General features: G+C 37.4%; 1 protein-coding gene across 6 annotated transcripts in view; it reads right to left on the bottom strand.

Annotated features, from left to right (window-relative positions):
• Positions 1 to 22,275, bottom strand: part of LOC306874357 (activating transcription factor 7-interacting protein 1-like) — a 36,339-nt gene extending 14,064 nt beyond the window's left edge. The window contains exons 1-2 of one of the 6 annotated variants that reach the window (XM_079424329.1): positions 2,401 to 2,474; positions 1,980 to 2,060 (exon numbers count right to left, since the gene is read on the bottom strand). In XM_079424329.1, the coding sequence (XP_079280455.1) occupies positions 1,980 to 2,045 (66 nt within the window). In that variant the 5' untranslated portion in view covers positions 2,046 to 2,060; positions 2,401 to 2,474. Of the gene's footprint in view, positions 1 to 1,979; positions 2,061 to 2,400; positions 2,486 to 7,346; positions 7,430 to 15,261; positions 15,334 to 21,663; positions 21,904 to 22,248 lie in introns of those variants that run through there. The other 5 variants (XM_079424333.1, XM_079424334.1, XM_079424337.1 and 2 more) reach the window with 5 other exon arrangements.
• Positions 22,276 to 22,440: the final 165 nt, after the last annotated feature.

Raw genomic sequence — 22,440 nt, 5'->3', positions numbered from 1 at the left:
AGAATGTAGTGCAGTACAAGTGCAGACGACCCGCAATGGAATATCTAATATTTACAGTGCCACTGATGAAATAATAACACCTCAATTCATCTTAAAACCCTCAGTCACAACAAGTGTTTGTATTAAAAACAGCTTCCTCTGGCAACTACTTTAATGCACAGCCAGCTAATAAGAGACACGACCGGCAGCAACAGGCTGAAACCAGTTGAGACGAGTTTACACCTCATAGATCTCTCTCATGTGTGTTTAAAAACACTTGGTTTCTGGTAAAGCAATTAAACTAATCAGCAGATTAAGCGGTCAAATTTACTTTTTAAAAATGTTGTTCATGTGCGTGAAATAGAAAATATTTCAGGCAATGGAGCTTAAACTCCTCTAGCATGAGAGGAACCAAACACGGCACGACAGCAGGAAAGCGTGCACACACTGCAGCCAGACTTACAGCGAGATTGCTTTAAGAGCCCCTCCTCCACGCTGCCATTTTACACTCGCAGCTCTGCAATGCAGTAACACAAAATGTCCACCAGCTCGGCTGCTGGCAAGCTAAAAAAAACTGAAGCTGCACTATCCATGAAACCAGAATAGGCGATAAAATTTAAATGAAGTGGCTTGATTTTACAAGTTGTCTCATTTAGCCAGCTTGCACAGAGCATGAGCTTGACTCCCTCTGGTTCCTAACATTGAAGTTGCTTCCAGCAGCTGATTGTTTTTTATTTTTGCATAGAAAAGCCGGCTTTCAATTCATCCTCATGAAGGTTGTGACATTTCATCAGGGTCTTCTATCAACCAAGGCTTTGGATCCCACAAAATAACTTGATGTGACAACACAGAGATGGCCTTGACTTCTGTCTTCTGGGAAATGTAAGGCCCCAATCAGACAGAATGCATTTTTTTGCAGTGAGAGGCGCCTTTTAAAAAAAAATTGTTTTCTATTGGCAGTGAGAGTTTTGAGCACTGTTTATGTGCCCCGGGCGCCTCACATTTTTGGAGGAGCGCTCGGAGCGCCTGAAGTTGAAAAAAAGAACAGAACAGCGCTCGAAGTCATTTGCATTTTTTTCCAATGTGCAATCAAATGAATGGAGAGGCGGGCCTTCTGTTGTGGTGATAAAAGTTTACCGTTGCTTAGAAAGTCCAGAGACTGTAATGATGGAGGAGAAACTTTTGGTGTCTGTCGCGGGTTACCCGGAGCTGTATTTTTTTTAAGGTTTCTGCTAATATGACAGTTTACCGAAGATTAGCTCGTGCTATAGACCTTTTTTTCTGTTAGTAAACATTGTGACGTTTTTCTGTGGGCGGAGCTTAGGTGGAGGCAGAAAGATTCCCCTGACCACTTCACTAACACTAAGTTTGTTAGCTTGTTTTTTTAACAATGGCTGGAGAAAATCCGATTTTACCTGCATATTTAAGATCACTCACTGTGCAGGATCGCAAATGTTATTTGAAAAGGTTAACTTTTAACAAATCTGCGCTGGTTTGAATGGGCCGCCTCCAGGTTTCCCTTTATTTTGCTTCCAGCTAGCGCTGTGACGTAATAGAGACGTCGGCCCTAAAAGGGTCTATAATCCTTTGATTGGACTGACAAGACAGCTGATTTGGTGGTTAAACATAAAAAAAACAGCAGTGCGGTGCACCTCGCGTTTTCAGACCTAAAAAACACGTTCTGTGAGATCGGGGCCTAGAGATGCCTTCTTTTGCTTTATTCTGGTGCACCGGAGTTCTTTGCTTTTATAGGTACTCTTCAATCCATGCAAGTCAGGTGTTCTTCGTCTTCAACACCTTGTGCTTGACGAGTCAGTTATAGGACAGCAGCAACATCTCTAGACATTAATTATGCATGGGTAGACTAATCTATTATATCTAGAAAGTTATACTTCAGTAGTGTTAGATTATAAAAACTTTGACAGAAACAGAAAAGAAACCGAAAAGGCCTATCTATGTTAGCTCTACCACAAGGGTGCTCAATCCTACTGAAGATTTACCTTTGTGCAGATTTGGTTTTGAAGATTCTGGTTGGTTCCAAAAAAGGACCAGAACCAGCTAATCATGCTTCTCAGGGTCACCTGTAAATTACCACAGGTGTGTTAAAAGAGACCTAAAGGAAAATCTCAGGACTGAGTACCCCTGAACCACATTATATCTTCTCAAATAAACTGGTTAACAGTCAACATATACTTAAGAAATAATGTTAGACACTCAGCAATATCATGTTATGTAGCCAAATATGCATTCTCTTTTAAAAAATGCTAGCACTTTTCCGCTAATGAAAACAAAAATCGCAAATGCATCTCACTGCGATAAATCATACATTTAGAGCAATCTAGTAAAACAAACCACACATTCACACAAAGATTCTAATGAAAAGAAACAAAAGGACAGGAAGACAGAGAGCTGGGAGCTTACACTGCTATCCTCAAATGCAGGCCACCTTCTGCTTGGAGGAGAAATCTGCAAGCGTGACTAGCCTCCGTGCGATCAAAAGCCTAGCAGTAAAACTGAGCAGATGTGGGGGAGGGGCAGGGCTAGGGCTGTACCATGGATTTTACAGGGGTGCTACTTTTATTTATGTTAATAAATATTAAAAACACTACTATATAGTGTTTGACACTGACAAATGAGCTGTACTATGTACATACACTAAGGACTGAGTTCTTTTAGCAACTTTTTTTAGACTGCTCAACTGCTTTTAGAAAAATCAACTGCTTTTAGATTTTTCTTTCTAAATTAGCTTGGACAAATGTTTTGACTTTTTTTGAAACAGTTGAAACTGATCACTTTAAACATACATTAGCTGAAACATCAAAACTAGCTGAAATTAGTTCTAGAGCACAGTCACACTGCAGAGAAGCTCCACCCTCTTTGTACAAAGTAGCACGGCAGAGCAGACAATGGAAAATTACTGGAGAGTACAGACCATACCATTGTAAGAACTGAGAGGGGGAAACACTGCTAACTTGGACGTTGCAACTGTCCGAGTTCCAAACAGACACTAACTACAGGTCATTTCCATCTGAGGTCCAATAATCAGAGGGTTTTTATGTCTGCCAATCAGCAGTGTGAGGTGTACCAATCAGAGCCAACTCGGAGCGAAAGAATTTACACCATAATTTTTTATTTTAAAATGTAAAAAATACAAATAATTTGTGAAATTAACCTGTAATGCAGCGGTTCTCAAGCATAGCCCATGATTACTTGTGACTCAAGCAGTCTAGGCACCTTACCTCAAGGAGCACACAAAGAGTACATGGCGGGGGGAGGGGAGCATTGGATGGACTCTACCATGTTTGTGTTTGTCTTTTTTATAAAATACTTTATCATCTATATTAGAAAAACAACATTACATTTACTAAACCCTAGCCATTATATCTTTGAGAAACAACATGAAACAAAACTGTCCTCAGTGACCAGAACAGTCTGCAAGACCTTGACATGATTGAACAAGCCAAGACACACTCAACAGAACAACTGCAGGCTTTCTATTAAATTACGCATTGTCAAAAAAAAAAGTGGGGATAAAAATCATGGATGTGAGAGAACACTACCCTCCCCCACAGCAGCACAACATGCAGTCAGGAAAGTAATAGGCAAGGAATGTACTATTTCCAAACAGAGGGGTGTGAAAATTCATGATCCTTTGCGTACAAGGAAGAACATGTTACAACTGCCTAAATTTACATACAATCACAATTAAATTATAGTGTCACTGCACTCACAGATTATATCTGCTTATATCTGAGAGGAGGCATATGCCAACCTTCATCAACAACTTGGAATTTGGCAATTCCTGCGTAGCACTAGCTGTCAGAACTGCTATTCGGATTGGTCACCACATTGGTTTCAAAAATCAGAATCCAGCTATAGGAACGAGTTCTGAGCCTTTATAGCCATTTCAGTAGTACGAATTTACAAAAGGCAAAAGGTATTCATTTAAAATCTCAGTAAATATCTGCCTAAATGCGTTTTCATTTCTGCATTTTGTTCTTCATACAAGTTTAGGACACAGTGTAGCCAAAGGCTTGGTGTTATTTGATTTCTCTGGATGAAGCCCCACATGCTTATTTGACTCTGTATAAGTAGCCACAGATTTTTCTGCACCGCTAATCAGAGGCAGCGACACATTGCTGCTGCTGAATCTAAAGCACTACGGCAGGAAAAAAATAGTTGAGCTGAGTTTTGAGCTCACAATCTGAACCGAATGTGATGAGAAAGACCAAGAACTGCCAAACACAAATAAACATCTTTCTACTGCATGGTTCCCGCTGACTGCACGGGAAACACTGCAGTGTCATTTGTGAACAAATGACTATGTGCTGGTTCTTTGTAGTGAATCAAACATTTTTGTTTCAAACTTGAATTATCGGGTTGAATCAGTCTAATGACTCACTCGATTAACATCTGACTTTGACTTTTTAGTCATGTCCAACTCAGAATTAACCTAAAATTTAATTGACTTAGACTTCACATGACATACAATAATAAGGCATGTCATTAGTAAATGTTACTGGAACAGATGCCAGCTCATTCAGTAGAATTGTACATTAGCCAGGTGATTACGTTCACAGTTTTTAAGGATAATAAGGATATTCATCATTATTGCTGTTGGGATTATATTTGTCCTAATAAACCACATTGTATGTGCTCATTGAGCTGTTGACACAGTAACCGTGAATAATCTGAACACTGCTGATCTAGCTACATAAACATTACTGATAAAAAAAATTTAAAAAAACTATGGCAAAGCACAATCTATTCTCTACACTTTAACTAAAAGCAGCTATTCAGGTCAGTTATTGTTAGGAATCCGTAGCTTTTTTTTTTTTGTCACTTGGGCCTAACATAAAACAAAGACATAATACACTGCTGAAATAAGCAATGTAAAATATATATATATTTAATTTATATTTATTTTTGAAATTTGGTATTGAGGGACTGTTAATATTTCGGGGGGTTCCTTCAGCATTTGCATTTAATAGTAAATATATATTTCAAATTCTTAAATGCATTTTAAAACAGATTCCTAAAACTATATAAACAATGACAGCTGAGACGTCGCTGCAAAAATTATTTGCTGTCAACATAAAAAACAAGATCCTCCCCCAATCCTGACTCAGAAAAACTACACCTAAGCAAAATACTTACTCAGTGGAATATACCATTTTTTAATTACAGGGCAACACAAATATTAAGAGGAGCTAATAATAAAATGCAAATGCAACGTAGTATTAGAGAGGGTTGCTTGTGAAGTGGGTACAAACATAACCTGAATTCTTTTTAAAAACTAATAATCCAATAAATTCCTTTAGGAACAAAAAAAACAGCTTTCCCCTTGTAATGCTACTGTATGCACAGCCAGCTAATCACAGACGCGACCTGTAGAAACTAGCTGAAACCGGTTCAGACTGGCTTAGCTGTGGGTTGTATATCATAGATCTCTCTCGTGTATCGGTCTAAACTGGGTTTCTGGTAACATACGCAAACTAACTACAGGATCAAGCTACCACATTTAATTTTATACTGAACTAATCTAGAATCTCCTTGTTGTGTAATGTGTTACTACTTTTAAAAACAGAATTATCATACAAGAGCATGAAATCCATGAAAACATTTAATGGATTGAAGCTTAAAATCCTTCTAGAATGACTGGAACCAAACACGGCACAACAACAGTAAACCGTGCACACTGCAGCTACCACTCAGCAGCCAGACTAACAGCAAGGTCTCTTTAAGAGCCCTTCCCCCACTCAGCCATTTTACACTCTCAGCTCTGCACTGCAATAACACAACATGGCCACCAGCTCGGCTGCTGTCAAGCTGAACAACTGAAGTTGCACAAATCACAGGAAGAAATTTCTAAATTAAAGCGGTTCAGGGCTGCTTGATGTAGTGTTTAGCTAGCATGTAGGATGTTTCTTCACATCTGACTTTTCTGGTTCCCCGCGTCAAGATATGTCCAGCAGTTTGTCCACACAGGAGCTGAATTTCTTGCTTTTAAAATTAAATTGAAATTTTCAGTCGCACTGGATTATCCAGGTTCTACAGAGAGAACACAGCATGTTCAGTCATTCAAGCCTTGCCATCCCACCAAATGACATGACATGATAGAGGAGGTCTTTTGTCTAATGGGTATCAAAGATGGTTTCCATTGACACGTCAAGTGTGGGCTGCTCCTGGGATTCTTCAGATCATATTTAAGTCTTCTGGCTTTGCTTCATCCTTCTGCATTGGAGCACTTTTAAAGGGTTGTCTCTTCAAACCATGCAGGCGTTCCTCACCTTCAACACCTTGTGCTCAGCGAGTGACAGCTATGGAGTAGCAGCAATGTCTCTGGACATTACCTGCTCTGTTGGTCACGCAGCATCAACAATACTGTTATAATATCCGAAAAAGCCACATCCTAACACATTGACTACACCACTTACAAGCTGCACGTCGCATTAAAACTTAATCACTCTCATTATAATTAACAAAGCACTCTACAGTGGAAGCACATGATGCCTTCAGTTATCAAAGGCATCACATTTTTTATGTATGCTGCGCTACACAGCTACTTGTTCCCATGTCAGTCCTAAATAAAATGATTTTAATCATTTATATGAATTGTATTTTAATATTTAAATATTGTCTGAACCTTGCTGGGTTCAATTTTTTTCACTATTTAAAAATAACCCAAAAATAATAATCAAAATGAAAAATAATCAAATTTTATATCTGTGGTTATCATTGCAAGTTTTTTTTTTTTTATTGTTACTTTACTAAAAACTAGTTCCGAGTTAATAGTAATTGATCCATAGTTAGTAATTAAATAATTAATATAATTTTAAAGTGATCTACAGCTTTACCGCTTTCAGTACAGAAAAGCTGTAATACAGGGGCGCTCAGTTTCATTCAGTCCTTTGTGTAAACTTGAGTTTATTTCGGCCTCTAAACAAGCACACAAGGCAGCTAATCAAGGTCCTCAGGATCTTATAAATTACCAGCAGGTGTGCTAAGGGGGGGTTGGACCAAACCGCTGCTGAAATGAAAGTCTCCAGAAGTAAGATTTACACCTGAAACACATCTTCCAAAATCAATTGATTAAAAACCAATATACTGCTTTCAGTACATGCTAGCAAAGTCATAACATAGCTAAACATGGCTAACACTTTCACGCTAATGCCAAGTAAATCGCAAGCACCCCACTCGCTAGGTTAATATTACATTTAGCCCATTTAATTAGGGCCCAAGCCAGTAAGGCGCAGGGCCCTATTGTTCTTCTAAGGATTATTTATTTTGTATTGTTATATAAATACTTTCAGAGAAAGAAACTAATAATAAGACAAACAAACATGGACAGAGAGCTGGGAGCTTACACTGCTATTCTCAAATGCAGGCCACCTTCTGCTTGGAGGAGAAATCTGCAAGCGTGACTAGAGTCTAGAGTCTCCGTGCGATCAAAAGTCTAGCAGTAAAACGGAGCAGATGTGGGGGAGGGGCAGGGCTAGGGCTGTACCATGGATTTTACAAGGGTGCTACTATTTAATTCTACTAATTTCTATAAATAAATACACTAGCATACTTTGCACTGAAAAACAAGTAGTACTATGTGCATTAACCTAACTGCAAGAGATAAAAGAAATAAGTGTTACAAAGAAAATACAATTTTTAATTCATTAATTTATTCCGGTTCTACTTTTTTCCTTACCAAATTTACTTTACAGGTGACCTGCTGTGAAACAGAATTGAAACTGAGAACTGTTCCAATCAGGTCTCAAAATATCAAATCAGCTGAAATTAGTTCTAGAGCACAGTCACACTGCAATATAGCTCCACCCTCTTGCTACTCAGCAGAGCAGACAACGGAAAATTACTGGGAGAGTTTGGATCATACCATTATAAGGACTGAGAGGGGGAGATACTGCTAACTTTGATGTTGCAACTGCCCGAGTTCCAAACAGGTGTCAACTACTTGTCATTTCCATCTGGGGTCCACTTACTCAGAGGCCCGACATATCCGCCAATTAACATTGAGGTGATCAGCATCTTCTCTAATTAGTGCCCCTCACCTTTAACGAATATGCGCACATATAGACACACAAAGGTTTGTTGATCTAAAAATACAATTAACTGTGGAAATGAGTCAGTAATGCAGCGGTTCTCAAGCGTAGCTCATGATTAGTCGTGAGAGAACTCAAGCATGTCTACCTTAAGGAGCACACAAAGAGTACATGGAAGGGGGAGGGGAGCATAGCTTGGACTCTACCATGTTTGCAGAGGCTTCTTTAAAACGTGTTGCCTTCTACACCAATAAACAATATCCTCGGGACCCGTACTGTATCCTGCAAAACTGTCCTCAGTGATCAGAATAGCCTGCAAGACCTCTACATGTTTAAACAAACTGTTGTGTTTCCAAGTACGGACATACAAATTAAGTATAAGATGAGAAACAGAAATAAGTACTTAAATATTAGTGAGGGTAAAAGTCATGGAAGTGAGAACCCTCACCCTTCCCCCACTACTGCAGAATAAGCAGAGTCAAAATGGTAGAAAGGACAGGCACGGATTGTACTATTATTTAAAAAGGGGTGTGATGACACAAACCTTCATTTAAATGGAAGAAAGAACATGAAAGCTATTTAAAATCTCCGCCATTAGCATCCAGGCCATTGGAATGCTGCAAAATCATACTGTGAATATAAACATTCTCTTAACTCAGACTATTAACTCAGGCAGACTACGCAAAAATGCTAAAGGAGTCAAAAATCAAGCCCTTCCCAAATGCTAATACATTAGCAAAGCAATTCTCCATGCAACGCATCCAGCGGTTTGATATTTTTGGCTACCTTTCTGGATGAATGCTCACATGCATGTTTTACCCCGGCACAGGTAGCCACAGTGTTTTCTGCACTGCTAATTAGAAACAACAATGCACCACTGCTGAATCTACAGCACTACCTAGCTATGAGCTTGCAGTTTAAACTGAATGATATGAAAAAATATGAATAGGCACTCCTCATTTTACAAAGAACTGCATGACCAAACATTGCTGATTAAATAAATATTTAAAAAGGTGTAATTTTATCATTTCTATATTTGAGGTTAAATAACAGCAGCTATTACTTTAAGTTAGTTTTAACGAGTGCCTTTGTCACTTGAAAATGAAATAAAACATGGACTTAATATATTGCAGTTATGATGAGCAACAATTAATAAAATGTTGTATATCATCAGGGTGTGAAATGAAATGGCATACACTTACAAGATCAAAGCTGCTGCTAAATTAGGAAACAACTATGAGGCCCGGTGCCAGAATTATGATGTTTTTTAGGTTATGGAGAATATTAATATCTACTGCTCTCTATTCCCCATGCACTAGCTTTAGCTTCATACGTTTAATATTGCTGTACCTGTATACTATTCTTTAAATATAGATTAAGATTATAGATGAAGTCTATTTTTTAAATTTGGTTATTTATATAAGCTGCTCTCAATAAAAGTATGTGCTAAATGAATAAATATGCATGCAATGTAAGTGCTTTGATATTTCCTAGTGCATTACAAATTTTTTTTTGTTTTTTTTTTTAGTCTTAAAACCTTGGAATTCAATACAGATTTCTGAAACGGCATATAATAAAAATTGCCTAGAGACATAGCTGCAAATAAATCTGCTGCTAACAACCAAACCCCCACAACAGTCCTGATGGAGACCGAAGACGACTAAGAAGAAACATACATGTCTGGAAGTGGAATTTACCATTTTCTAAATTTCAGGGGAGAAGAATAATCTGGAGCTAATCCACAACAAAAATAAAATCCAAGATATTAAAACAGAGAGAACTGATGGTTACAATCTAAAAAAAAAAAAAAAACATCAACAATGTGTAAGAAAACAGCTATAATTTTTCAACGCTACTGTATGCTCAGCCGGCTACTCAAAGATAGGCCTGGCAGAAACTGGCTGAAACCAGTTTAGACTAGTTCAGTTACTGGCTGTCACTGAGCCCTCATGTATCGGCCAGAGTTTGTAGGTTTCTGGTAAAATATATACAAACTAACTAATTATCTGATCTACCATATTAAAATGTAATTATAAAATGTGACAATTTTACAATGATCAATTCTTCTCATTTTCTGAGCAATAACATGCTATTACTGTGAAAACCCACAAATTTGTAAAACAGGTGCATGAAATGGAACAGATTTAATTTAGAGCTTAATTCCTATAGAATGACTAGAACCAAACACGGCACAACGGCAGTGAAGCATGCACACTGCAGCTACCACTGAGAGCCAGACTTTAGCAAAGTCTCTTTAAAAGCCCCTCCCCCATTCTGCCATTTCAGACTTTGCACTGCAATAACACAAAATGGCCACCAGCTCTGCTTCTAGCAAGGCCAACAGTAGCAACTGCAGTATTTCTGTGAATTAAGAGTGAAGAAACAAAACATACGGAGTGTCTTGAGCTCAAAGATGGTTTCATTTAGTCCACAGACTGAATTAATCTAGCACATTTCTTTATCCTCAGGTCAAGGTCATCTGTGGGCTTTTTGTTTCTTTTAAAAAAATTTTTAAAAATAAATAAATACTAGTTACACCAATTCAAGACAAGGCACAATGTTTTTCAAACACTGAAGCTGGTTCATCTCACAACCTAATCTGATGGGGTTTTTTTCCTGCTTCTTCATCCTCTAAAGAACTACTGACTGTTGTTGGTGAAAGCTTGCTCACTAATTAAGAACGAAAACAGCTTGACAGATTCAACTGCCTCTTCTTTTCCGTCTTGTATTCCAAAGCCTCATTCTGACAGCAATTTAACGTGAAGCTCACCAAAATAAGGACAAAAAGACAAATACAATCATAAAAGACTGAATTAAGATGCAACTGCATTTAAGTTGTTGCGGAGCAAAAATGCAGTTGCGCAAGTATGCATTGCATTTACAGTGAGCAGCAACAAACAATTATTTTGGTAATCGATTAATCTAACGATTATTAGACCGATTCATCAGCTAATCATTAGAGGTGGACCGATATGGGTTTTTCTCTGGCCGATGCCGATATTTAGAAATCAGGGCTGTGCGATATATCAAACGCGATGATCATGCACCTTTACTTACGAGATGCGCATGATCATCGCGTTCGATATATATCGCATAGCCGTAGCTGATATGACACCGAATTTTTTGGCCGATATGTTTTTGTGCTAGCATCGTTAGCTGAAGCTATGTGTGGACAAGGCACTGCTGCAGAGTGTGAGCTGCTCCGTCTCACGCAGCCTCAGAGGGAAAGAGATTCTCCGGTACGGCGTTCCGCAACAACGCTTAGCTGCCCTCAGATGTGCCTGCCTATAAATCGATCTAATATGCAGCACAACTGGCCGATGCAGATTATTTTTTATAAAATGCCAAAAATTGGCCCGATTAATTGGGCGGCCAATCAACTGGTCGACCTCTACTAGTCATCGATTATTACACCGATTAATCGCTAGACTGATCTATTATTCAGCTTTTGCAATTTGTTAAAATATACAAATTCTAAACACATTTGCATATAAGAGCTACTTAAAAAATGAAGTTGTAATTTTGTTTGTTGTGTTTATTTTGTCATTGAGAGGAAAGCAGGATGTTCGCTAACAGTAAAGTGCTGTTTGCTTATATCAAACTTATAAGCCCCAAATGAACTATTTTTCTCTATGAGGATAATTACTGTCATAGGTGTGAAGAGAACCTTGCTGAGCAAGTAAGTTAAAGTTGACCTGTTAATAGCCAACTAAATCTGAAAATAGATCCAGTTAATGGCACAGTCATTTGAAGGTAACCAACTTTCGTTGCCTTTTATTACTGAGCTCTGATAACGATCCCAACAACAACACAAGAATTGCATGCACTTGCAATGCGTTGACCAAGCATTCACATCTGAATTTACGTGTACGGTACGTATTTGGCCTTTTCTTCAATCCACACAGGCAGTCTTCACTATTGACACCTTGTGCTTGATGAGTGACAGCTAAGTAATGTCTGTAGACTTTAACGGAGTACTGAATCTTTTAAAGATTCATTAAAGTCAAGCAGTATCAGATTATTAAAGTGATGATGTTATTTACTGGAAACCCAAAAGATCTCTTCCACATGTACGCAAACTTTTTAAAACCTGATATGGAACTAAATTGGCATAGGGTCTACAAAAGATATTATGCATAATTTGTTGAAAACCAAATTTAATATACCATCTAAAAAATAAAAAAAAATCGCAAACAGTGAAAAATCCAGACTAAAGCTGGGTGCACAATGATCAGTTTATAGTAGTCCTTTACAAATAGACTGTATGAGCATGATCCCAGCTATAAGCCATGTCACACTGTGGGATCTTAGCTGTCATTAATGTCAGACTGTACGGCATTCAGGACTCTAAAACAGACATACACAAGAAGATTATTGCAGTTTTATCCTTTACAGGTTCGGTAAAGGTTAGGCACATTCACATGAGGAACTGAAATGGTGGCTAGCAAGCAAAAACAATCTCTATCGTTAATTTTGATCATGGCTTGTCTAGAAAAGAAAAAACAGGGAAAAATGGCAATGTGTGTGGAGCAAGAGGAGGTTTGTTGTTGTCGCACAAATTGGGTCATAAGGTTTTTAGCTCCCAGTATGTTTTTGATATGACAGTCATTGTAGGAGAATCCTAACTGCAGGACTATGCCTCAAAACCTTGGACACTGGCTTAATTTCATCAGATCAAATTTGATCACAATGGTCATTAATCAGCTGTTGGCGAACACGTCAAACTAGCGATCAAAGACTGCTCATTTTGGTGTAGGATCAGATTAATCTTTTAGGATTCTGAAAATTCTAAGATAGCCAAAGCCGTACAGTGTGTACCTGGCTTAACATTAATTGCAAACACAAAGAGTTAATAAATCTGTCTCCAGATACCAGTTTATCAATGTATATGATAATCACATGAGTGTTTCAAATAACGCATGCTTAGCGTTATGTTGCACTTTGCAGATCAAACAAACACTAACAAATTAAAACATTAGAATTCAATTGTTTACTTACCTGCATCACAGTTTAACCTGTGAATCAATGGCAAAATGTGCCAAACAAACAAATTAACCCACATTCACACAATCAGGCACAATGTTACCAAGAAAATTTCAGCCACCTATTGCACCTATGTTTGGAACCTTTGGAAGGGCATGTAAAGATGATGTTTTTCTACAACCATGAACAAATTGTTTGGGGACCTTACCCGACATCTTAATTTGTCATTTTTTTTAAACAATAACAATAGTAACCTTTCCAGTGATGGAGTACCTCAGCCGCTCTCTCTTTATCAATTCACCAAGACAATTATGCATGTTGCAGGGGTGGGGACATTCAAATGAATCCAGCATCCTGACATCACTTTGTGGCCTTTTTCAAAATGAGTAATTACTGCAGTGTGAAATACCTAAATGCCATTTGGACGGCAAAGAAATTTCCAAGTTCTGTAATTTAACTTTTTGTAGTAAAATGACCACTTATAAAAATATGATTCCTCAAGATAACATAAATTACCTAAATGATTCTTGAACTAAGTTCTTCATGATCAGGAGTCAGGACTGTACCATTAATTTTGAAGGGATATTACCATTAATAGTTAAATCAACAAAGACACTAACATACTTCAAAATGAAAAAAAAGCCGTACTCTCTATATAATTACACATAACAATATTGTTTTTTTCTTCTTCTTTGAATTAGCCTAACTGAAAATGTTTTTCTTTCTCATAGCATAAATTTTAATCTGGACATGCTTTAAAAAAAAGTGTTAAAATTAGAAAACTCTGCAAAAATATTGGTAGTTGGACTACTCAACATATTAAACTAGCTGAAATTAGCCTAGTTCTAGAGCACAGACACACTGCAGTGTAGCTCCACCCTCTTGCTACCAAGTAATTCAGCAAAGCAGACAACGGAAAATTACTGGGAGAGTTTGGTTCATACCATTATAAGGAGTGAGAGGGGAAGACAATCTAAATTGTATCGGCAGAGGAAGCATGGCGCAGGAAACAGCATTAAATGGCAGTCTGCAGTTTTCAGTGATTGGGAAGGGTAATAACAGTATCTTCTCCCTTACCTTCTCCTGTAGTTCCAGCAGAACGGACAACTAATTGCCAAGCAACGATATGAATAAAGAGATTTTCTATGTCTGTGTCTGTATGCGTAATGTTGTTTGATAACATGTGAAGTGAAAAGTGTTCCTGTTGAGGAAACTGTTCCTGTTCTTATAATGTACAGTTCTGAGTTTGAAGAGTGAATAAAGAAATGGGAATAAGAAATGAAGAGCTGACAATTTAGCCCAATTTTTGTAGGTTAGTTGTTTAAGCTAGCATGTAGCATTAAGACAGAAGCTAGTCAAAGAAACAGAAATCTGATATATTTGTTCTCAGAGGACATAATGCAAGAAAAGAAGCCTCGCTATTCAAGTATGTTAGTTATTAAAACAAATCCACAAACAATGAATGAGGCAAAAAAAAATATACTACCTGTTTTCACAAATGATGACAGAAGTAGGGCAGAAAGGGTGGTAAAAGTATTATTTTGGCAATTCCATTTGGTGCCACTGATGCCGCAAAAAGGACACATTGTGCAGTTGACCGATTTGTCACTTACCCTATGCGACCAGAATTGGATTCATGCTGTCAGTTCAAGGCCACAATTTGTGTGTGTGTGTGTGTGTGTGTGTGTGTGTGCGTGCGTGTGACTTACAGATGTGCAAGCAGAGGCACGGATGAACAAGCATAATTCCTTCACACCATTCCAAGTGTCTTGGAAGCCTCCGTTTGAATACGTTGAAAACTTCAATGAAATCGGTAACATTATTATTGTACGGTATTGGTTTTCAGAAAAAGCTAATAAGTCTGTAGGTAACATTAAACACTGGAAATTGGATCTTAAATTATTTGTTAGCACATAGCCCGGTTGGATAAACAGATAGCAAGAAACAAACCATTTGTTCCACCAAACACTTGCAATATAAATGAGGAGGAGATGCATACATGACACACAGCTGCATAATTCCTGAAGCATAACTAGCATAGCACGGCGCTAAACTGCTAAGGTCACATGCATACAAATACGCAGAAGAGCTCTGGAAAGCAGCCAAGCACTGTAGAGAGACATTAAGTATGATCAGGCCTTAATTAGGTCAGCAACCATAAAATAAATTGTCAGAACACAATAAGCACAGATAAGATCGGACACATGTGAAACCCCATTGTAAATAGAGAAAGTAAAATGTTTCCCACCTAAAACCTTCAGGTACTACTAATTAGCAAAAGCTCATTAGTTGTTAAATAGTAGTAAACAGCACCCCTCATAAGGAAAAAGAGATAAAGTGGAAAAACAAAAGGAAAGGATGGACTATACCATTATGCAGTTGTACATAGGGGAGTGTCACACCACATGTTAATGAGAAAAACAAAAAGCTCCAACTAATTTCTGTGCTGTTGATAATTTTAAATCCTCATGATCTTTACGCAATACAACCAATCTTGTAACATGTTTACATATATGCCATTTTAATTAACGAAGCCAGAAGACAATCATGAGGCACCACATAATATAAGCATGGGGGAGGGGTGACAGGAACGGGGCTGTACCATGTGCTTTGCAGGAGATTTTAGGTGTTGTCTAACTGCTGGTAATGTTGTCAGTAATTGATGCAGTTTCATCATGCCACTTTTGTTAGCGCGATAGACTTTCTCACTTGAAATTTTCACTCTTAAATTATGCATCGATTAAAGATTTTTGTAAACATAATAATGGCCAATATGTTACAAAGGCCATATCAGATTACGAGCACATTCTTGCAACAGGTGTTAAGCATGCAAGACTGAAGAAAAGGGGTACACTTTAAATAAGAATGTTACACTTTTTGTCCCATTATTCACATTTGTGTTTATCCATATGAGCAAAGTAAATTAATAATTATTATTTAATTTTTTCTTTTGGAATAATTGGAAAATATATTTAGAAACACAACTAATCATCATTTGCTCATACATTTTATCTGGCCTTCATGGAATCTTAATTTAAATGATTGATACTATGTGTATTTAAATGATTAGTTTAGCTAACGTTCCTGTTACATGACACGCAAATCTATCATGCATATTCCACGGCCTGCCTACTGTCTTGTTTGTATCGATTTATATGGAGATACCAGTGGATGGTTATCATACTGAAGCCAATATGAGCAGAACACTGAGATGATGATGCTTGTATTTTTTTAATCAAGTGAAATTAAAGATATAACAGTCCACCCCAAAATAAACTTTTGTCATCATTTACTCACACTCTTGTGAGTCTACAATTTAGGAATGAGTAAATGACAGCAACATTGTTATTTAGATTCTTAATTGTGAAAACTAATGTGTGGCCACTTTAAATTCACCCTGATCTACTACATGCATACAAACTTGATAATATACCACAATCATTATACCATTCAGATAAAAAGTATTTAATCACGCATTCTTGATATGACACCAACAGATTGCTATTTGGTTTACAGAGATGTAATATTCATCTTCTTCAGCTAACCTGACATCTTTTGGAAGGTAGACTTACTGAAGAAATTCAACTTGTAATTTATTCTTACTCATTCAAAATTAATATATTTTCTTTGTTGGGATATTTTGTACAAAACACAAAATAGCTGTATTGTTCAAAATTTGCAAAATTAATAATAACACATTATCCATACGGCACAAATAGCTAGTGACCTGAAATCTTAATTGTTCATAGTGCTGCTGTGTATTCAGGAAGTAAAGCTGTGCTACCACAACCGGTTTCGGCCAGTTCTGTCCTATTCTCTACACTCAGAATATGAGAAGCTCTCCTTCCACCCCTTTTCCTATTGTTTTATTGCGATGCGAGAATTTTGAGACATCTTAAAAGATTGACATTTTGTGTAAAGTAAATATCAGTCTTAAATTAAAACGCTTTTTAAACTATTAATAGTCAACGACAGTATTAAGAATCGTGAAACATTCTAAATTTATGTAATCGCTTAATGCACAAAATAGTTTGTACAGTTCGACTCTTATAAAAACAGTAACGTAAGATTTATGTGGCACTAAGAGCTAGCGACAGAGCTGTTGTTCACAGTGCCACTGTGTAATCAGGAAGTAAACCGGTTTCAGGCAGTTCTGTCCTAGTCTCTACACTCAAGATATGATAAGCTCTCTTACTCCTTCCATTCATTTTTCCATTTTTGAGTTTGTTTTGATAAGAATACATGTTAGAAGAGGCACATTTTCCTTTAAGATTACAGTTTGTGATTTCAAATCATTACATTATTTATGACAAAACAATTATGGATGAAAATTATAGCGAAACCAGGACATGTGATATAACAGTACACATTAACAGTGCTTAAAAGCGAGGACTGAACCATGTACTCTTGGAACCACAAACACCTTATACTTGCCACTGCACAGCTTGCATCTTTAATTGCATTTTAATCAAGTACACTCAGACCTGACGTTTGTGAACAAATGTGTATGACTGTCACATAGAAGTAAAAACATACCAGGAAATACATCGCACAACAGCACAGCTACACTGTGACTTGAGACTAGCACAGTCATTCCCCTCCCCCCCACAGTGAATGTCAATGGGTGAGTGGAAAATTACTGACAGAAAGGGCCGAACCATTTAAGAGATCTTTGGGGGTGGAACTAAAGAAACTTACGTAGTTTAATAATGTATTATAAGAACAGACTTTTTCCCCAGTCAAGGGGATAATAATATATTGCTATATTATTAAAAAAACAAAAGTAACTAGTAAAACTGTGGAATAAGTAGACAGGCAAAAGAAGTAGGACAATTCACCTTGGTGGCACATGACGTCCACATGATGCGCAAAACATATTATAGTTATTGAAGATCAAGCATTTTCAATAGCGGTCCATAACTCAGTCTTATTCTCTGGAGGTGAATCACCAGCTCAACTTGACTGTTCATCTATATCTTGATGTTGCTCCGCAGGGTTCTGAACTGTGAAATGAATGCACCTTCGGCTAGGCCTGGGCTATCTGATAGTTATAAATGGCTGTTGATGGTTAGCAAAGATTTTTCTACAGTCTCTTAGAATGGATCTATTCCAGTCTAACAAGATGGATTTACTGCCGCCTACTCTAATCCCTGGTAACATGATTGAGCAGACCATTCTACCCATCTTCAAATGTCGATGTTCACTAGTCCACAGAATGTTTCCAGCCAAGTGATGCAGTGTTAATAATGGGATAATATTTGTCACCGGCTTCCAAATCCCTCCCTCTACTACTTAGATGATCAACATCAAGGAAATTTAAGACAAAGGTGCACCATGTTCTTGAGCTATGCACAAAACAAAACCAGCCACAGCATATCAGTTTTCTTTACTGGAGTCACATCTTCAAAGAAATCTTTTTATGAAGCAGTACAAATGCATAGCCTTTTAAGGTATACTCCAGGGGTGGCGAACTCCGGTCCTGGAGAGCCGCAGCCCTGCAGAGCTCAGCTCCAGGACCGATGTTCGCCACCCCTGGTATACTCCATCTGATAGCATGTGCGAACATAGGCAGCCAACACATGCACTAGAAATTTTCATCCTTGTCCAATGTCTGCGCAATTTCTCTCCAAACGTTATAAGCAACTCTCTCATAAAATCGTGTGAAACAACAGCTTGGGGCAGTGTTTTTACCTTGTGGACAAACTATTAATGCACTAGTAATGAACAAATCAAGGTGCATGTAAGAGCTGCGCGTTCAGTAGGCAAAAATCGTCTGTGAAAGTACAGTATGCGCATACGGTAAATCAAATCTTTTATTCATATAAGGTTTCAAAAGAAGCCAAGGGATGGGTCTCAATCAGCTCCCTAGCTCCCGAGCTCGTGAATCAGTAGATCGTGTACACGAATTCGGTCGCTGGTAAGTTCCCTGACTCACTGCATGTTGGGACAGTGATCACTCGAATTCCAGTGGCATGACTACATACAGCGTCAATGGACAACATTGTAGAACGTCACCGCTTGAATTAATAAACAACAGACAGGACCGATCTTTTTGATATTATTTTTTATTCTCTTTAAACACATCATTCTATTACATGTTCTTACAACATTTCAGCCGAATTTTAATTATAAATGTTAAATAAATGTGTTCATTACCTGTCTAGTGATGTGTGTTTATGTTGAAATATACCAATTATGTTGAAAAAAACGGTTTGTCTTTTCAAATCTTCTATCGCGTGTCATTATATTTATCGAGTTGGCTCGTGTGGTTTATGTTTAACGCGTCAGAAATGTGACGTTATTTCCGGTAAGGTAGCATAGTGAGCTCCCCAGTTTTTGCAGTGCACTGTGGGATTTTTCAGGGAGTGAAAATACAGCTTTTAAAATGGCCGACCCGAGGATTTCGCTGATTGAGACGCACCCAAGGTCATATTCATAGAGAAATTTTGGGTGTTTAAAATAAAGAAGGGACACCATTTGTTTTTCATATTTAAAAAGTTTGCTTTGTACAGAAAGGGTCATTTGTGTAAGGTGATTTTGAATTTTTTTTGTCAGTGTTATTGTTTAACATAATTCCCTAATTACCATATAAAGGCCCCTGGCCTAATTTACCCAATCTAATGGCCTATAACCTAAAGCCGGGCTCACACTGTGCGATTTTTAATAGTCTTTTGCGATTGCTGCTTGTCACACTGTACGAACATGATCCCCATGTCAGACTGTAGGATCTCAGTTGTCTTAATGTCAGACTGTACGACAGTCAAGACGCGACAAAAACGGACGTACTCAAGAAGACTTGTCCGGAGTTTTACGTCATCAATACGTGACCCGCGTTCTCTCGCTATAATGGTAGCTAGCAAACAACAGCAACGTGTAGCGTTAGTTTTATTAATTACATGCCTTGATGTAAAAAAAAACAACGAAAAAGACGACGTGTGTGGAGCAAGTCATGGCTGGGCAAAAGAGGACTTTATGGACTTCCAGTTCTACAGAGCGAACTTGAGGTAATTTTGTTATTCGAGTTTAAACATCCTGCCCCTTAATAAATAAACTTTAAGTAAACTTTATTTTGTACATATATTGTTTTTACAAATAATGAATGGTTTGAAGTTGTCGCACTAATTGCGTCATCAAGTTCAGTGCTCCTATTGGTTCTTGGTTTGACGGTCGTCGTAGATGATGTCACACTGCAGGAAAGTGTCTGAAATCTTCTGACACTGCCAGAATTTAATCGGAGGAAAAAATTGATCGCAACGGCCATTAATCGGCTGTCGGTGAACATGTCAAACCAGCGATATAGACGACCGATTTTAGCCTAGGATTATAGTAATCTTTTAGGATTTTAGGATTTTCAAAATTTGTCTCAGACGACCAAATCGTGGCCAAAATCGCACAGTGTGAGCCGGGCTTAATTTGGTAAACACTTTAACTCAAAGTGTCCTGCATCCAGGTTTTCATTTTTTCTCACTTCACGCATTCCCAAATGATCTTGGCATTGCTAGCATCATGCTATTCTGTTTTAGCAAGTGATATGAAACAAGCTATTTGCTACTATTATATTTAAGCTTAATGACTGCAAGCAAAATAAAATAATGGTGAACTGCAGTACTTGGGAAACTGCAACAGAGGCCTTGTTGAGGCATGATTGACTGAATCATTAAAGATGAAGTGTGTCATTTTTCCACCACAAACAGAATTGAATGGAATTGCAAAAATAATGCTAATTTCCAAACTGTTCAGATGAAAAGTTAATCCTTCTCCAACCACCAAAGAAAGTTGACATATCAGGATATGTTTAAAGAACAGAAAAAAAATTATTTACATTATTATTATTATAACAATTTTTTTTTTTTTTTTTTTTAAGTACTAGTGGCACAAATATAATACAATTTTAATTAGGCATAAAGGTAATTTTTGTAGTAATTTTTAAGATATTTCTGTCTCAGTAAGTTTTCCCCATTAAAAATGATTAGTACACTATATATAAATATAAGTTTAACAGTATTTACACATAAATGAGATGAAGACTTTGGAAAAAATATCCATAGTCTAATTGGAGCTATTTTACTTTAATTTACTTTAAGTGGAATGGGCCAAAATCTTGAGATCACATGACCACAGGTAAGTGTTATTGGACACCTCTGTTAATTGAATAATGAAATTAGTAGATTTCTTCAGTGACATAAGTGACAAAACTTTTGCAAACAATGCTACATTCACATCAATATCAGCCGGCCAACATAAAACAAATGTAAATATTACATAAATCTACCCATGCAGACTTTTTTTTGGCTCATTTGTAATAGAAGTGATTTTTCCAGGTTTTATAGGAATTACATTGTAGTTATCACTTTGGAAAACCAAACTCTCCAAAAAATTATACCCAAGTTAAATTTCAGCTTATTTAAATTCAGCATAGACAGTATACACAGAAATGTATTTCTATAGCCTATATTAAGTTTGTAAACGAGTTTGCACCTGATGTGCAAATATGCGACAGGTAATTTTAAATAAAAACATAGCCCAAATTCAACATAACAACTGTTTTATAAACAACACATTAATTACAATAGAATCTATATTAAAGTTAGAAATATTCTCAGACAAAAAAAAAGTAAACAACTGATTTTTCATAAGTGTGGAGACTCACCCAGTGCTTTGGTCAGTCGGAGCGCCTTAGCTCCAAAAATCCGTTACTACAACGGTCTCTGTTTCGTATTGTATAAATTTAAAAACGCGGATTCTGTAGGTAACGTCTTTATCGTCACGCAACGGAATCGCAGTCATACAGTCATACAGACAGCTGCACAAGGTGACTGACTGTAGGCTACAGTGAGAGCGACAGTAGTTTGTTTGGTGATTCGCGCTCTCTTCTCCTCTCCAACGGTACAACAGCAGGGGGCGGAGACACGGCAGGAGAATCGAACATTAAGCGCCTCCTACCATAAGCGCGTGCTCACTCGTCACTCTAAATGTCCGTTAATAAATTTGAAATAGTTACTAAAATCCATCAGCAGTGATTACAGTCAGACTCAATTCCCAACCGTGTTCAGTTGAATACTATTTGGGTTTGATATAGAGTATCAATGATCAACAATTATCTATTTAGCTGTATTTTTTTGTATTTATGTGCCTACCGTTATATACAGAGCCAACCCCTGGCATCAAGTCCCCAGTTTTCAATCCCTTCTGAACTGCCATAGCACCCTTTTAAATATAAATATGAGTTACTTACACCAAAGCTCATAATGTGCATCATAAGCGTTGTCATATGAACAACAATATATATATAGTCCTCCTACAAGTCGTTTTTGGTTCATTTCGAACCGGTGTTTTTTATTCTGGATCGGTTCATGAGTCACTCGGACCTTGTGCTATAAATATTGATTCAGTTCTAAAATAAGAACCGACTCAAAAGAATCATTCG

This window comes from Barbus barbus (assembly GCF_936440315.1).
Source record: "Barbus barbus genome assembly, chromosome: 8".
In the NCBI taxonomy this organism is placed as follows: domain Eukaryota; kingdom Metazoa; phylum Chordata; class Actinopteri; order Cypriniformes; family Cyprinidae; genus Barbus; species Barbus barbus.
This window is presented reverse-complemented; position numbering and strand designations above follow the sequence as displayed.